We start from the raw sequence: 16,329 nt of genomic DNA on the forward strand, positions 1-16,329 counted from the left end.
AGAGATATATCTCAATGGTTAAGTTTCCCCAAGTTCAATCCCCAGTACCAAAAACCACCAACAAAAAACAAACAAACAAAACATTGTTTTAAATACTTCATACTTTCTTAGTTTTTAATGTTGGGGATTGAACCCAGGGCCTGCATGCACTCTGCCACTGAGCTACATACACCCCAGTCCACTTTATACTTCTTTTATGTGTGTGGTACTAAGTACTGAACCCAGCTACAATCCCAGCCCTATTTTTTTTGAGACAAGAACTCACTAAATTTCCAAAACTGTCCTCAAACTTATGATCCTCCTGCCTCAGCCTCCCAAGTAGCTGAGATTACAGGCTGTGTACCGCCATTTTTTGCCCAGTCATTTTTCATGTATTTCTCTAATGACCCTATGATATATTAGCCTCATTTTATGATGAAGACACCAAGGCACAGAAAGGTTAACTTGCCCAAGGTCACAGAGCTAGTAACTAACAGAGATAGGATTCAAAATCTAGCAATCTGGCTCAAGAACTTAGCCTTAACTTCCTGATTTTTTCCCACATTTTTTTTTTAAGAGAGAGAGAGACAGAGAGAGAGAGATTTTTTAATATTTATTTTTTAGGTTTCAGCGGACACAACATCTTTGTTTGTATGTGGTGCTGAGGATCGAACCCGGGCCGCAGGCATGCCAGGAGAGCGTGCTACCGCTTGAGCCACATCCCCAGCCCTTCCCACATTTTTTATTGGTACATTATAGTTGTACATAACGCCATCTCCCTGATTTTTACAAAGTCAACACAAGGTGTAGAGGTTTGGAAAGGTTCCAGCTGCCTCAGACCCAGGTCGAAGGCAGTAGCAACTGAAAGCAACAAAGAACAACTGAGCACTGTCCAAATGCCTTGGAACAAAACAAAAGGCCTCTATGAACCAGCTCCCCTCTCTCCTTCCAATATGACTTCTAGCTATGTCCACCCTCCACCATACATTCTAACGATACACAGCTATATGCGGTCTCCTAACTGCATCCTGCCACTTCTCAACTGAGTGCCACTGTTCATGCAACTCGCCCTGCCTGGTACCATCATTCTCCCCCATCTGTGACCCTGGCCTCCAGCTCCAGAGATCTGTCCTAATGTTCTACTGAGCTCACTGGCTACAGGTCTATTGGCAATTAGGTTCCTAAACAGAAACCTTGTCTCATTGGAGTTCCTGGCACTTGGCACACAATGCAAGTGGACAATAAAAGTTTGCTGAAGAAATTAACAAATAATCTCAAAAACAGAGACTTTATGAAGAGTGCTCTGGAGAAGGAAAAAAAAAGAGTCCTCATAGCAGCTCAGGGTCTGAGTCCAGCCAGACTCCCTGAACTCTCTGTCCCAAGCATCTGAGAAAGGCTGTCACACCACCTGCAACTGTCCATCCAACCTTCCTGCAGCAAACCTTCCTCAAAGAGGCTGAGGAACTTCTCTTACTAAGGTCAGAGGATTAAGGAGCCACAGCCAAAAAGAAGGAAAACAGTGAAGGGCTCTGCTGAACTTCAGCAAAAAAGATAAGCTATGGTTCATTCCCGGCCTCTTACTTCCTATCAACTTCTGCCAAAACATTTTCTCAGATGAAATGTGTTTCTGAACTAAAGTCCAAGGAAGGAAAGAGGGGAGGAAGGAAGGAGTTTCTGCTGAGAAAAAAGGAAATGCATATTTTCGGCATTGCCTGGGAAAGCACCTAAACCAAATGACCAGAGGCATTTAGCCTGGGCGAACTCGTTTCCTCCTTATGTGGATTTTCTACATATTAGAACTCTCCAACATTCACATGACTCATACATACCACAAACTGCTGTCAGACCCCTGCCTCATCCCCACTGCCACCACAACAGAAACTATTTTGGTCACACTATGCCCTCATAAATATGTATAATCCTTTTATATCAGTAACAAAAAATAGCTCTTTCTTTCTGTGTATATATGTGTGTGTGTTATATGGAAATGCAACCCAGGGCCTTGCACATGCTAGGCAAGTATTCCACCACTGAGTCCAGTGAAAAATATTTCTTGATCAAAAAAAGGTGGGGAGGGGCAAGCACAATGAAATACGCCTGTAACCCCAGCTACGTGGAAGCCTAAGGCAGGAGAATTGCAAGTTCAAGGTCAGCCTGGGCAACTTACCAACACCCTAACTCAAAATAAAATTAAAATGGGCTACAGTTGTAGCTCAGTGCTTGCCTAGCTTATGTGAGGCCCTGGGTTCAATTCCCAGTACCACAAAAAATAATAATTTTGGGGGAAACATAAGCAAACTTTCAGAGTATCTATAGATTTCGAAGTTTTTAAATTAATCGTAGCTTAGGGGAGCTCACCCTGTAGGACATATTCTAAATTAAAGCCAGTCTTTTATTTGGTATCATTCCTGCTCCAAAATATGTTCTCACTGGGCGCAGGAGTACATGCCTGTAATCCTAGCAGCTCAGGAGGCTGAGGCAGAAGGATTGCGAGTTCAAAGCCAGCCTCAGCAACTTCAAGGCACTAAGCAATTCAGTGAGATCCTGTCTCTAAATAAAATTCAAAACAGGGCTGGGGATGTGGCTCAGTGGTTGAGTGCCCGAGTTTAATCCCCAGTACTCCCAAAACATCAAAAAACAAAATATGTTCTCTTCCCCTTTTCTTTTTTTTTTAATATTTTTTAGTTGTATATGGACACAATACCTTTATTTATTTTTACGTGGTGCTGAGGATTGAACCCAGTACCTCACACATGGCAGGCAAGTGCTCTGCCACTGAGCCACAACCCCAGCCCTCTCTTCCCCTTTTCTTAGCTGAAATCTTATATGTCTTAAAAGAATTGCAAATTCCGATTAGAAAGTGAAAGAATCAGGGGTTGGGATGTAGCTCAGTGGCAAAGCACAAGGCCCTGAGATAAGCCCTAGGCCCTGGAAAAAAAAAAAAGTGGGGGGGGGGGAGAGAAAAAGGAAGTGGGGGGAAACAGCTCATGCACACCTGAGGGCAGATGTGCACACATGGTAGCAGAATGCTGAGAGACGAATCAGAACAGCTGGTATGAGAAGTGGGACCTCCAGAGGAGGAAAAGGAACAAAAAGGAGTAACACACTGTAGATGTTTCAAGGTTTCATACAAGAGAAATTTCAGGGCTGAGGTTGTAGCTCAGTGGTAGAGCATGTGCTTAATAAGCATGAGGTGAGGCCCTGAACTGAATCCCCAGAAGAAAGAAAAAAGGCAGGGAGGGAGGAAGAGAAGGAAAGAACTTTCACACTAAGTGGTTTTCAACCCTAACAAACTCAATTCCCTCAATTCCTTTTTCTTTTCTTTTTCTTTTTTTAATTTTAATACTGGGAATTAAACCCAGGGTTGCTTTACCTCTGAGCTACATCCCCAGTTCTTTTTATTTTTTTGTTTTGAGACAGAGTCTTGCTAAATTGCTGAAGGTCTTGGTGGACTTGAACTTACTGTTTCAGCCTCCAGAGTCATTGAGATTATTGAGATTCATGCAGTACTGCACCTGGCAATTTTTTTTTTCTTAAACAATTATTCTACAGTGCCTCTTTTACCATACAAAATGAGTTTTATATATAACCTACTTACACACAATTTCAAAAAAAGTCAAATTAAAAAAAAAGAAAAGAATTTTCCCTTTATTCTTTTTAATTGTAGATAGACACAATAACTTTATTTATTTATTTTTATGTGGTGCTGAGGATCGAATCCAGGGCCTCACACATGCAGCCAAGTGCTCTACCACTGAGCTACAACCCCAGCCCCTGGAAAATTATTTTCTAAGAAAATCAATTGTATTCCAATATGCGAATGTTCCAACATCATCGCACTAGAAGACAGAGTGGTCAGATGCTTACACTCAAATGTGGTATCACCAGGACTTAAAGAGCTACAAATACAGACCTATACAAATTTATTTTATTTTTATTTTTAGTTATAGATGGACACAATACCTTCATTTTATTTATTTATATGGTGCTGAGGATTGAACCAAGTGCCCCACGCACGCAAGGCAAGTACTCTATCACTAAGCCACAACCCCAGCCCTACAAGCTTATTTTATTAGTGACTTCAGTATCACAAGTGACACTACCAGGAGTTACAGCATTTTCCAAAATGGGAAAGTTAAAAACAACCTTCCTTCATGAAGGTCCATTCCCTTTAGTGAAGTCTTGGGACATTTACTAAAGTTTAAAGCTGTGCAATATTTTGTTTTTATGTAAAACAAGGTGAAATTCTACGCTCATAAAATCTAAGCAGGTAATTCACCTTATGTAAACATGTAACAACATTCAAAAGTCAAAAGGGACAAAAGACAATGATTCTTTTTTTTTTTTTGCACTTATCAAAACAAATATATTAAAAAGCAAGGTTAACCAAAAAACCAAGCTATAAAATAATATGTACTGTATGATATCATTTAGATAAGTTTTCAAACACAAAAATACTTTATAATACTTTTATACATGTAGAGGCAATAAATACACACAAATGACATGCAAATGGTAAATACAAATTCAGAATAGTGGTAACCTTTAGGAAGAGAATGAGTGGGATGAGGACGTAAGGACTACTCTATACATATGTTCCAATTCTATTTATAATGACATTTTAACATAATTTGATGAAATTAGGATAAATGTTCTTTAGTGAAGCAATGCCCTTGCTATATAGGTATTTATTAGCTTATTCTTTAGAGTATTCTGCGTCCACAAAATAAACATCTTATCGACTTTCTTCTAACCACCCAATGTTTCTGGGACTATCTGTTCATCTCTGTGGCAACTCTTGATATATTTGATATCTTCCCTAATTGGGGAGCTTACTACAATAGAACAGTATTTTTTCAGAATGCCCAGTTTCTGAGCTGAAAAGGATGAGTGCTATTTTTGGAATTTCTTAGTCTCAGAGCCCCAAAAGGAAAAAGGTTGGAGGGAGTAGGGAAGAGGGACTCTTTAGCATATAATATTTGCACAATTGCAATTAAATACTTCCAAGAATTACCTACTTGCCAAAATACATAAATGTCTGAGATCCCTCATGGTTCCTGCATTATCAAGATTGCCACAGTCATCAATTACAGTCTGTACGTCTTCCACACGGTGTGGCTTCTGCCACACTGCCAACCTAGTCATTCACAGCTCAGCAGGTCACACATTCCCCATGTGCTGAGAGAATGGTTCTTTTTTTTTTAAGATTTATTTTTTAGTCGTAGTTGGACACAATACCTTTATTTTATTTATTTACGTTTATGGGGTGCTAAGGATCAAACCCAGGGCCTTGCACGTGTGAAGCGAGTGCTCTACCGCTGAGCCACAACCCCAGCCCCTATGTGAGATTATTCTGCATACTGCAACACAGTAGTATCCCTGCCCACCACCCTCTACCTCTACCTCCACCTTCACTTCCACCCCACCCCAACCCCCAGCTGCAGCAAAAAGTTCATCACACCTCTCAAAACAACCAAAAACAGTTCCTGCTGAAATACAATGATCTTAAGGAGCTTATCACAAGGAATCAGGAAATAATTCACTCTTTTTTCTTGTCCTCCTTCACCTTCTCCTACTCCTACAATGAGTTCCCTAACAACCTACCTTGTAAACTTATATATATATAAATAATTCATTGTGACTTTTGTGGGCTAACATTGGAAATCAACATCATAACACTATTTCTACTGGACCACACACAACAAATTTCAAATTTAGAAATAAATTTGAGGAACACAGCATTTCCATTAAGTCAGACTTAAACACACTGATATCTCACCATCAATGTCCTCTTCAATTTTGTTTTAATTTATGGGTTGCCAGCCAAGTTACATGTAACCAATCTTCTATTATAAAAACTGAGCATACAAGTAAAAAGATCACTGATGCAGCCAGCCGAGTGGTGCACTCTTATAATCCCAATGATTCCAGAGACTAAGGCAGGGGGATCACAAGTTCAAGACTACTTTCAGCAATTTAGCCAGACCCTATCTCCAAAATAAAGTAAAAAGGGCTGGGGACGTAGCTCCATGGGTTAAATCCCCAGTACCACAAAAAAGAAAAAAAAAATTACTGATGTAGGCAAATAAAACAAATCAATCTAATATATCTTGTCCCCATTTTTGTAACAAATCAGTACAAACTACATACCCTGTACCTAAATTGCTAACATATACTCTTTACATTTTGATTCTTCCATTTATTACAGATATTGACAAATAATGGAAAATGCTCTTTAGTATATGTTGGCACCAGTAGCAAGTACTTGCGCTCATTACACAGAGATAGAAGGCCCCTTAATATACTGGCTGAACTGATTCCCTTGCCCATCTGCCCCCACTTATCAGGCCTAAGGTTCTCTGAGTTCCAACCATGTTCTTTCAACCCACATATCTTCTCTTGCACCCACGTCACCCACTCAAAGCATCCTCAGACTCCCTGGTTTTGAAGCAGTCAAGAGACACAGTCCCTGCTGCTGTGGAGGTCACACACCAGTAAGTAGAGAGATTTGGCATGTGATTAAAGGAATCTTTCTTTTCAGTGATTAATGCCATACTCACAGTTTATTATTCAACCAGGTTCTATACTAGGTAAGGATAACTAAATCACCTCTAATATTTTTTTCACTCTAAAAATATGGTATATGGTTAGACTCTCTCAAAGTAAATCCTCTAACGGCCCAACCCGGTGTATACATTTAGCTGTTTCACCTATGCTGGGGTCTAAGTTTCCTCCTTGTAGTATGTCTTGATATGAAAAGAAATGATGAAGAGGAACAACCTCTGACTCCTTCCCTCTTTACCCACCAATGTAAAAGCATTCATCTCCATCTCTCCAGATTAAAATGCTAAGAAACACAATTTGTAAACATTTAAAGAATCAGACATTTGGATAAGTTAGGCACAACCTTCAAGATGATAAAAGGGTTATCTCCAAAAATTAAAATGATCTGTCTTGAGCAGCTCTAACAAGTAAAGATAAGGCCACTGTTAATTAAAAAAACTTTTCAGGACCAACCACTTTTATACGTGATTTCTAATTTTCAAAACAATATGTGTATTATTCTCCCCATTTCATAGATAAGAAAACTAAAACTTCAAGAAACTAAAAAAAAAATTCTGAACACACAGAAGCAGCAGAGTCAAAATTCATAGCCTCCTTTTGAAATCCAAATCCTGAATCTTTTGCTACGTTGACATTCTTCTCAATTTTTTAAGGAAGGTAATTTCCCTTATCATGATCATACATTAAGCTGCTGTATGTCAAATACCCACCACAGTACCACTCTGAAAATGTATTGCTTTTATTTATTTTTGTTTGGTGGCATTAGAAATTGAAACTAGGGCCTCAAACCTGCTAAGCACTCTACCATTGAGCTACACTACCAGCCCCTAAAATTTTATTGCCTTTAAATGTTAATACAAAACAATCATTTTACATAAAAGGGAATCACTCATAGAAAAGTTTAGAGATTATAGTAGAAAAACTATGTAATTCAAATTTTCATTTCTATAATAAAGATGAAATGCAGCCATGCAAGGTGGCACAAGCCTGTAATCTCATCTACTTGGGAGGCTGAGGCAGGAGGATCTCAAGTTCAAGGCCAGCCTTGGCAACTTAATGAAATCTAGTCTCAATATAAAAAAAGAAGGACTGGGGGATGTAGCTCCCCATCTTCCCCTGAGTTCAATGTGATGCCCTGGGTTCAATCCCCAGTACTGAAAAACAAAATAGCAACAAAAAAGATGAAATACTGTAACAATGGGGTGCTAAGATTATAGAGCAGAATACAACTACTTAATATCCAGAGTATTAAATAGGGTAGTGTGAAGACCAAAGTTTTTAACAAAAACCCATATGCTTGGAGAACAGCACCTCTATTCTCTTGATACTGTTATTTTGACAGAGGGCTAAGCATCAACATGAATTCTAAGTAAGAAATGTCATAGGCTAACGTTTAAAAATAATCCTAATCATTTTCATTGTATCATTATATTTAAACATTATTTCAAAAAGAGATCATATTTTCAAGATTCTAATATTGGCCTATGATTAAAATTTCAAAACATAAGAATTTGGGCTGGGGATGTGGCTCAAGCGGTAGCGTGCTTGCATGCAGCCTGGGTTTGATCTTCAGCACCACATACAAAGAAAGATGTTGTGTCTGCCAATAACTAAAAAATAAATATTAAAATTCTAAAAAAAAAAAACAAACATCAGAATTAAGAAACTGAACAGGGGCTGGAGATGTAGTTTAGTGGTAGAATGTATGCTTAGCTTGGGCGAGGCCCTGGGTTCAATTCCCAGCATCATTAAAAAAAAAAAAAAAACTGAACAAAAACAACCAAAAAGAAGTGATCATCTGGCTTACCGGGATGTGTGTGTGTGTGTGTGTGTGTGTGTGTGTGTGTAAAATTCATCTTTCAGCATAGCTAACATAAAAAGATGAAAACTACCAGGTAGTAACAAATATATAGAACAACTAAAACTCTCAGACATTTCTAATAGAAGTACAAATTGGTATAATCACTTTGGAAAACTGGCAATATCTAGTAAAGCTCAACATATGTATACTTTACAATCCAGAAATTCTATGCTTATGTATACTCCAATATATATGTGTTCTTTTGTTCACTAAAGAATATGCACTAGAATGTACCTAGTAGCCCAATAATAATGGCACCAAACTGAGAAACTATCCCCAGGTCCATCAACAGTAAAATGAATAAATAAATTGAAATATAGTCACACAAAGGAATACTACATAATAATGAAAATAGAGTCTAAAACTTGATGTGAAATATAGAAGAATATCACAAATTTGGCACTAAAGTAACAAGGCATAAAAGCACATCTTTTTTTCTTTTTTTTTTTTTTTTTGGTGCTGGGGATTGAATCCAAAAGCACATGTATCTTAAAAACAGTATACATATTATAGAACTTCATTAATATAAAACACAAAAGAGACAAACATATGCTGTTAAAAAACAGGACAGTGGTTACACTTTGATGGAGGTAATGACTAGGAGGCATGGTAGAGTAAGTGCTGAAAGTAGTCTGTTTCTTCAGGTGAGTGCTGGGACATGGGTATGTTTAGTTTGAAACACTTAACAATGAGGAGCATGTAGCAGCAGAATGCCTAAAGAGCAAAGCTCTTAAATTGGAGTGCCTACATTTGAATCTCGGTTCCATCACTTATTAGTTATGACTCTGGACAAGTTATCTAACCTTTCTGTGCCTCATTTCTTTTTTTCAATGTATTTATTTTAATTAGGTATATATGACAGCAGAATGCATTTTGATTCATTGTTCACAACTGCAGCACAACTTTTCACTTCTCCAGTTGAACATAATGTAGGATCTGTGCCTCATTTCTTCATTTATAAAATGAGCCTAATATCTACCTCATGGGGTTATTATGAGGATTAAATCATCATAAGACTTGTAAAGTGCTTATTAACACAGATGGCTATTATTAAATATTTGCCAAGTAAATAAAGTGCTTTATTCTAAAGCAACACAAGAAAATGAGGGAAACAGAGACATATATGATTTGTTACTAAAAAATACATAATTATTTGAGAAATGATGGTGATAATACCTTAAATCTAGGGTAAAGGAACATGACCTTGAAGTTGAGACTGAATAAAGAGACCTTGGAGGGGCTGGGATTGTGGCTCAGTGGCAGAGTGCTCGCCTAGCATGCAGGAGGCACTGAGTTCGATCCTCAGCACCACATAAAAATAAAATAAAGATACTGTGTCCACCTAAAACTAAAAAAACAAATTTGAGACCTTGGATAAGTAGTCAGCCTCTGTGAGTCTGTAACCCCTCACTGTCCACTGCAGGCTGGTCTCGATGCTCTCTTAACATCTTTCCAGCTCTTCAGTATCATGAGTAATAACGAGTGGAGGCAGGGACTGAGACGGCTGGGCTCACAGTCAGGTTCTTATATTCTCCAAAAGGAATTCTGAAATCTCCTATGATCTGAATTTCATGTAAAACTTTTTTTGAAAGTATCTACCACATCTATCAGTCATTTCTATGTCACTCAGGCTCACATTTTCTGCAGTAATTTAGAATAAATAATTAAGACTTTGAGCCAGGCATAGTGGTGCACACCTCTAATCCCAGCTTCTCAGGAGGCTGAGGCAGGAGGATTGTAAATGTGAGGCCAGCCTGGACAACTAATCTCAAAATAAAATTTAAAAAGGACTGGAGATGTAGCTCGGTGGTAGAGAGCTTGTCAAGCAATACAAAAGCCTAGATTCAATCCCCAGTACTGAGAACAGACAAAATAAAAACTCAAGCCAGTTAGCTTTCTGCATCCATGCTGGGATAGTGTCCCTAACCTGTCTAGCCATCTTATATAGCTACTTTTTATTAAACACATATTTACATGCCAGATAATGTAATAAATACTTTTCCTCCAAAAAAATTTTGTTAGTTATGTGTTATTCTTTCTTATTATTCTTATCTTTTGCTAATTAAAAAAAAAGATTCAGAAAGGTTGCCTGCTTATTAGTGGCAAAGCTGGAAAGGAATTCTGGTTTGTCCAAGTTCAAAGCTCACACTCTTTCCATTAGCCTTATTTCTCTGACTTACTTTACAACCAGTCATATACCTTCTTACTTGTATAATGAAAGGTTATTAGCCAAGGTAATCTAAAACAAGAAAATCTAATTTGATGAAAAATCAATTTTAGCTCTTTTTTAAATGAATGATTACTTTGTGTTTCTAAGTAAAGCATTTTTCTTGGGTCTATTTAAAGAAATACTATGCATTAAAGCTATACATACTGAACAGCAGCCATCCAAACTATAGGTTAAAAACCTTAAAAGACATTAATATTTGGGGCTGGGGTTGTGGCTCAGCAGTACCGCACTCGCCTAGCACGTGCAAGGCCCTAGGTTAGATCCTCAGCACCACGTATAAATAAATAAATAAAGGTATTATGTCCAACTACAACTAAAAACAAAATATTTTTAAAAAAGAAAAATATCTTCAATATTTTTCCCAAAAAATACTGTTTAACAAAATATTCTATCACTAATGAGAATGCACCAGACCCAATGGTGTGTGCCTGTAATCTCAGAGATTCGGCGGGGCTGAGACAGGAGGATGACAAGTTTGAGGCCAATATGGATACCTTAGGAAGACCTTGTCTCAAAATAAAAAATGAAAACAGGGGGCTGGGGATGGAGCTCAGTGGTAGAGTACCCCTGGGTTCAAACCTCAATACAAAAAAATAAAATAAAAATGCATTCCAACAAAACACTTTCTTATGTGAAACTTAATGCCTAAAATTCAATATGAGAATCACTGGGATATCCTTTCTGCTGCAAGACATTCTCCTTCAGGTCAAATAGCACTGACATCATCAATAAATAATTATCAAGCGCCTACTATCTATTTAACACAGGAACTCTGTAAACCTTCCCTTCTATCTCCCCATCAGGTTTGGCAAGCCTCAGAGCCATAGGCAGGTCAGCCTGTGTGTTAGAAATAAAAGACATTCAAATGCCACCCATAATTAGGCAAGTTTTCCAAGCTAAACAAACTCAAAGTCCCCAGGAGTTTGGCCTCTCCAACCAGACTCATATTCTTATACCTTTTCCTAGAGCCCATAAATCTGCAGCTATAACCTCTCCACCTCCTCAGTCCCTGGCCCAATACCAAAAGAATAGAACCATTTCTCAATGTCTGTCATACAATTCCAACTTCATCTAAAACAAAAAGACATGTTCTCCAAAGGTGCACCAAATGTGTCAGCACATACGATTAAACTTTCTTTAAGGGGCTTGGGTGTAGCTCTGTGGTAGAGCACTTGCCTAGCACATGTGAGGCATTGGGTTCAATCCTCAGCACCACATAAAAATAAATAAAATACATGTCAAAAAAAGTCCTTAGAATTGTATATTCAAAGAGAGTACAAAGAATATGCATGCACTTCCAGAATTTTAGGAAATTGGGTTCCATCCCCACTACCTTACCTTCCTGTGCAACTTAGGCAAGTCACTTATCCTCTTAATGCTTTAGTTTCCTCAGCCACAAGTTAGAGGTGGAACCAGATCAGGGATTATTCACCCATTTCAAGATGTCTTGAGGGATTCAGGCATATGATTTAGAGGTTCCTAACTCCCCCTCCCCAAAACATACATTAAAAAAATTACCTGTCTATATATATGGGTTTTTATAGAGAGAAGGCCTATGTATGCCTGTATCAAATTGTCATACAAGGGCTGGGGTTGTAGCTCAGTAGTAGTTTGCTTGTGAGGCACTGATTAGATTCTCAGTACCACATATTAATTAATTAATTAAAGGTCCATTGACAACTAAAACAAAAATTGTCACACAAGCTATGACCCCCCCCCAAAAAAAATTCATGTTCTACTGAGCACTTATGCTAAATTCTTACATATATTAACTTATATGATCCTTGCAATAATCTTTCCAAGTAGATACTATTATTAGCCCCATTTCAGAGATGAAGAAAGTAAATTAGAAAAAGCCCAGACTCCAAGAGGATCACTTGAGCCCAGTTCCAGGCAAACCTGGACAATACCACATGACCTGGTCTCAAAAAGAAAAGAGGGGTCTGGGGATGTAGCTCAGGAGTAGAATGTATGCTTAACATGCTCAAGGCCCTAGATTCAAACCACAACACACACAAAAAAACAAAACGAAACAGAGCTAGGGATACAGCTCAGTTGGTAGAGTGAGTGCCTTGTATGCACAAGGCCTTGGTTTCAATCCCTAGCACCACACACACACACACACAGAGAAACAAAAAAAAGAAGCCAGGCATAATGGCACACACTTGTAATCCCAGCATCTAAGGAGGCTGTGAAATAAGGATCTCAAGTTTAGGCCAGCCTTGGAAACTTAGCAAGACCCTGTCTCAAAATTTTAAAATAATAATAAAAAGAGCTGGGGATGTAGCTCAGTGGTAGAGCATCCCTGAATTCAATCCCCCCTACACACCTACACACACACACACACATACACCAAAAAAAAAAAAAGGAAGAAAAATCCTACACTCATAAACACAAAGTTATGAGAGGAGAAATGACCTCTCTATGCCCTAAAATCCTATGTCCATTCATAAATTAATAAAGTTTTCATCTGGCTGATTCTCTGTCCCATCCTACAATCTTTAGTCTTACTTTCAAATCATTACACCAAACACCCAGGGTAACACTATCTGAAAAGGAATATATTGGGTTATTCTGAGAAAGGGTACAAAGGCACTTTCCAGCTCCAGAATCCAATCTGCTTTTTGTTTTGTTTTGTAAGGTGGAGATTAAATGAAAGATGTATCTAAATGTAACTGATAATTAAAGTGTAAGATCAAAGTAACACCAAATAAGCCAGAGGGTTAGCCACAAAATGAGTAAAGCAGTGGCAGGTATAGTGTCCCACACACCACTTACCAAATGCAATGACAAGACCTGTATCTCAGTACAAAGTCTGGGTATCCTATGTCAACTGGTATCTCCCTACAACCCCTACCTCCTGAAAACCAATGGCTGCTGTGGAGCCAAACTACGTTAAAAGCTAGCCGCCAATTTTTGTGTGACAACCTACGATCTTAACACAGCTATCGTTGAAAATTTTCTTGCCAGCCAACCCTTCATACCCAAATTACTGAGCGATATAATAGAGCTTAACAAAAAGGCTGCAAAGCAGAAGTGAACCTTGCAGGTACTTTTCACAGGCTGTCAAAAAAAACTCACATCTTCTTAAAGGGATGGTTGCTGAAACTTTATCCCCAACTCTCATGACCTTTCTCCAATTAGTCTGTGTAATGAGGATAAGGAAAAGGGGGAGAAAGGAGCTCAAAGGAACGGTCCTGGTGCAGGGCTTACAGGGGTGATGCAACAGGGTCAAACAGAAGAGGAGGCGCTGAGAGCTTCTGGGAAAGAGAAAACCAATGTCGGCCTTGGAAATCTGAGGGACACCTGGGTTATTCAGGACTGGGTGACAAGGCTTAGAAGGGGTAGGGGGATAAAGGGTCTAAGAGAGGGAGGCAGTGGGGGCTGCCTGTGCGGCGGGTCAAAAGGTGGGCAGAGGCCCCGCGGGTCCAAAGGCACGGGACGGAGCAACCCCAGTGGGAACGGCAGGAAAGGGTGGGCTCCTTGGGGGCTCGGGGGACCGTCAGGGGGTGTGGGAGCTGAGGGCGGGCGCAGCAGGCCAACAGAGGGCGGAAAAGGAGTCCCGGGGTCTGTTGGAGTGGGAGGAGGGGAGGGGACTCCGGCGCCCGGTCCCCGCGGGCCCAGGGCAAGGGAAGAACCGAGTGGTGACAACGGTCGGCGCCAGCGGGCGCGGGGGGAGGCTGTCCGGGCGCGAGTTGAGGCGGGGGCGCCACCGAGCCCCGGCTCGGAGCAGGAGGTTAAGGAGCCAGAGGGTGGAGGGGGTCAGGAAGGGCCCCGGGACGGCCGCTGGCGCTCTCACCGGGACAGGTGTTTCAGGATCTGCTTCTTAATGATCCCGGCCATGCCGGAGCCGCGGCCCTCGAGGAAGGCAGGCGGGCAGCTGTAGCCTCCTCAGTCGTGGGAAGAGGAGGCCTCCTCACATCGCCGCGGCGCGGGCACCGGATGCCGCAGCCACAGCAGCCGCCATGGCGCTCTCTCGCCCCTGCCCGGGAGCCCGGAGCTCCGCCACGATCCCACCCACCCGCGCGGCGCCGTAGCCGCCAGCCCAGAGCGACGCGATCGCCGCCGTCCCGTGCCCGGCCGCCGAGGCGCGCGGTGAGAGGCGGGCGCGCGCGCGACGAGGGGCGGGGCGGGCGCGCGCCCGCCGCATCCCTCAGTCCTCACGTCTGCTTTGCTGCGGGCGGGATCTGAACCGCTTCGTCGGTGAACCTCCCGCGGTTCGCACCTGGCAGTCGCCTTGAAGCGTGGGTAAGGGCGGTGTTTGTTATTTTCTGCGGGCACTCGTTAGCTAAACGCGCAACTCCGGGATGACTGGGTCCACTTCATGTCCATTTTCCTCACCCATTCACTCATTCGTTGAGCACCAGCCCCACTCCAGGAATCAGGCAGTGAGAAGTGGCGTCAAAGGCCTCTCGGGCTGGTAAGAGGGGGACGCGACAAGCCGCTGCGGTCTGCGGCGAAGGCTGTGTGTCTAGGAGCTGAGAAGTGGCGTCTCCTTGTCCTCTGCGGCCTGCGGCCGGTTAACCAATGGATGAATGTTTATTCTACACCTAAGAAGTGCGCTGCAGAGACCCGCTGGATGGGGGCCGAGGAAAAGAGACGGTGAATTGTCACCAAGGACTTTAATCTTCAATTTACAAACAAGGAAACTGAATCCCAGGGAAATAGGTCAAAGAGCTACCCGAAGGTCACCTACTCCGTGAGCCTCAGGACTAGATCTCAAATGTTCCGACTCCAACCCAGTACTATTTTCCACTCTGTTTTGTCCATACAGAGACAAGTGTGGCCCATATGCCAGGGACACATATAGACCAAATGGTAAAAATAAGCAGATAGTGGCTCTCTGGACTAAAATAGTCAAGCAAAAACTTGAAAGAAACAAATTGACAGCCGTATAGGCCATCAGCTAATTTTAAGTTTATTCATTTTGGGGACTATAGTAACCAAAAATCAAGGACCTTCAACTACAAGTCTCCCTTCTTCCCTTATCCCTCAGCCCTTCTATCTCTTCCTGAATTCCAGAGATAGTTTAAGCATGGTCAGCAATATAAATGTCTCAGTTTTTAAATAAATAATCAACAGACTTCATGCATAACTATCTCTTATATCATCCTTGGCCTGGGTGCTCCAACAGGGCTTCCTACTCCATTATTTGTCCCTCTGCCCACCTCTCACCAGACTACATACCAGGACCAATTGGGCCTATGGAAGTTTCTTGTTAGGATTATTAACCATTATTGGTTCTTCCCAATTCAGCTTTCAGCTGTGGGGGACTCAGGGCAATTTCTTGCATTTTAGGCTTCTTTTCCTGGATCACCCAAGCAGAGATTGGACATCTGACATCAGCTACATAAAACAAAACCTATTTATGTTCAAAGCATCCTCATTGAATGAGTTATTTTTGCTGAATGCAGAACTCATGCTCCTCAAAAAATATGACCCTCTAGGGATCACAGAATAGGAGAGTTGATACTCTCACCAATAGCATTAATGTGTCTATCTTTCTTGCAGTGCTAACAATCCAAGACATATGAAGACAAAAGGGATCTGGAAACAATCCATACTATTTGGAGGGAGGGGGAGAAACAGTGCTGGGGATGGTATCCAGGGCCTTATATATAATAGGCAAATGCTGTACATGGCTAAGTTATGCACCTGCCTCATACTTTTTTTTAATTAAGCATGTTATTTTGAG

General features: G+C 40.9%; 1 protein-coding gene across 1 annotated transcript in view; it reads right to left on the reverse strand.

Annotated features, from left to right (window-relative positions):
- Bltp3a (bridge-like lipid transfer protein family member 3A) overlaps positions 1-14,654 on the reverse strand; it is a 70,309-nt gene extending 55,655 nt beyond the window's left edge. The window contains exon 1 of the mRNA XM_071613477.1: positions 14,434-14,654. Within this exon, the coding sequence (XP_071469578.1) occupies positions 14,434-14,477 (44 nt within the window). The 5' untranslated portion in view covers positions 14,478-14,654. The remainder of the gene's footprint in view (positions 1-14,433) is intronic.
- Between the last annotated feature and the right edge of the window lie 1,675 nt (positions 14,655-16,329).

Source organism: Marmota flaviventris, chromosome 6, assembly GCF_047511675.1.
Source record: "Marmota flaviventris isolate mMarFla1 chromosome 6, mMarFla1.hap1, whole genome shotgun sequence".
Lineage (NCBI taxonomy): Eukaryota > Metazoa > Chordata > Mammalia > Rodentia > Sciuridae > Marmota > Marmota flaviventris.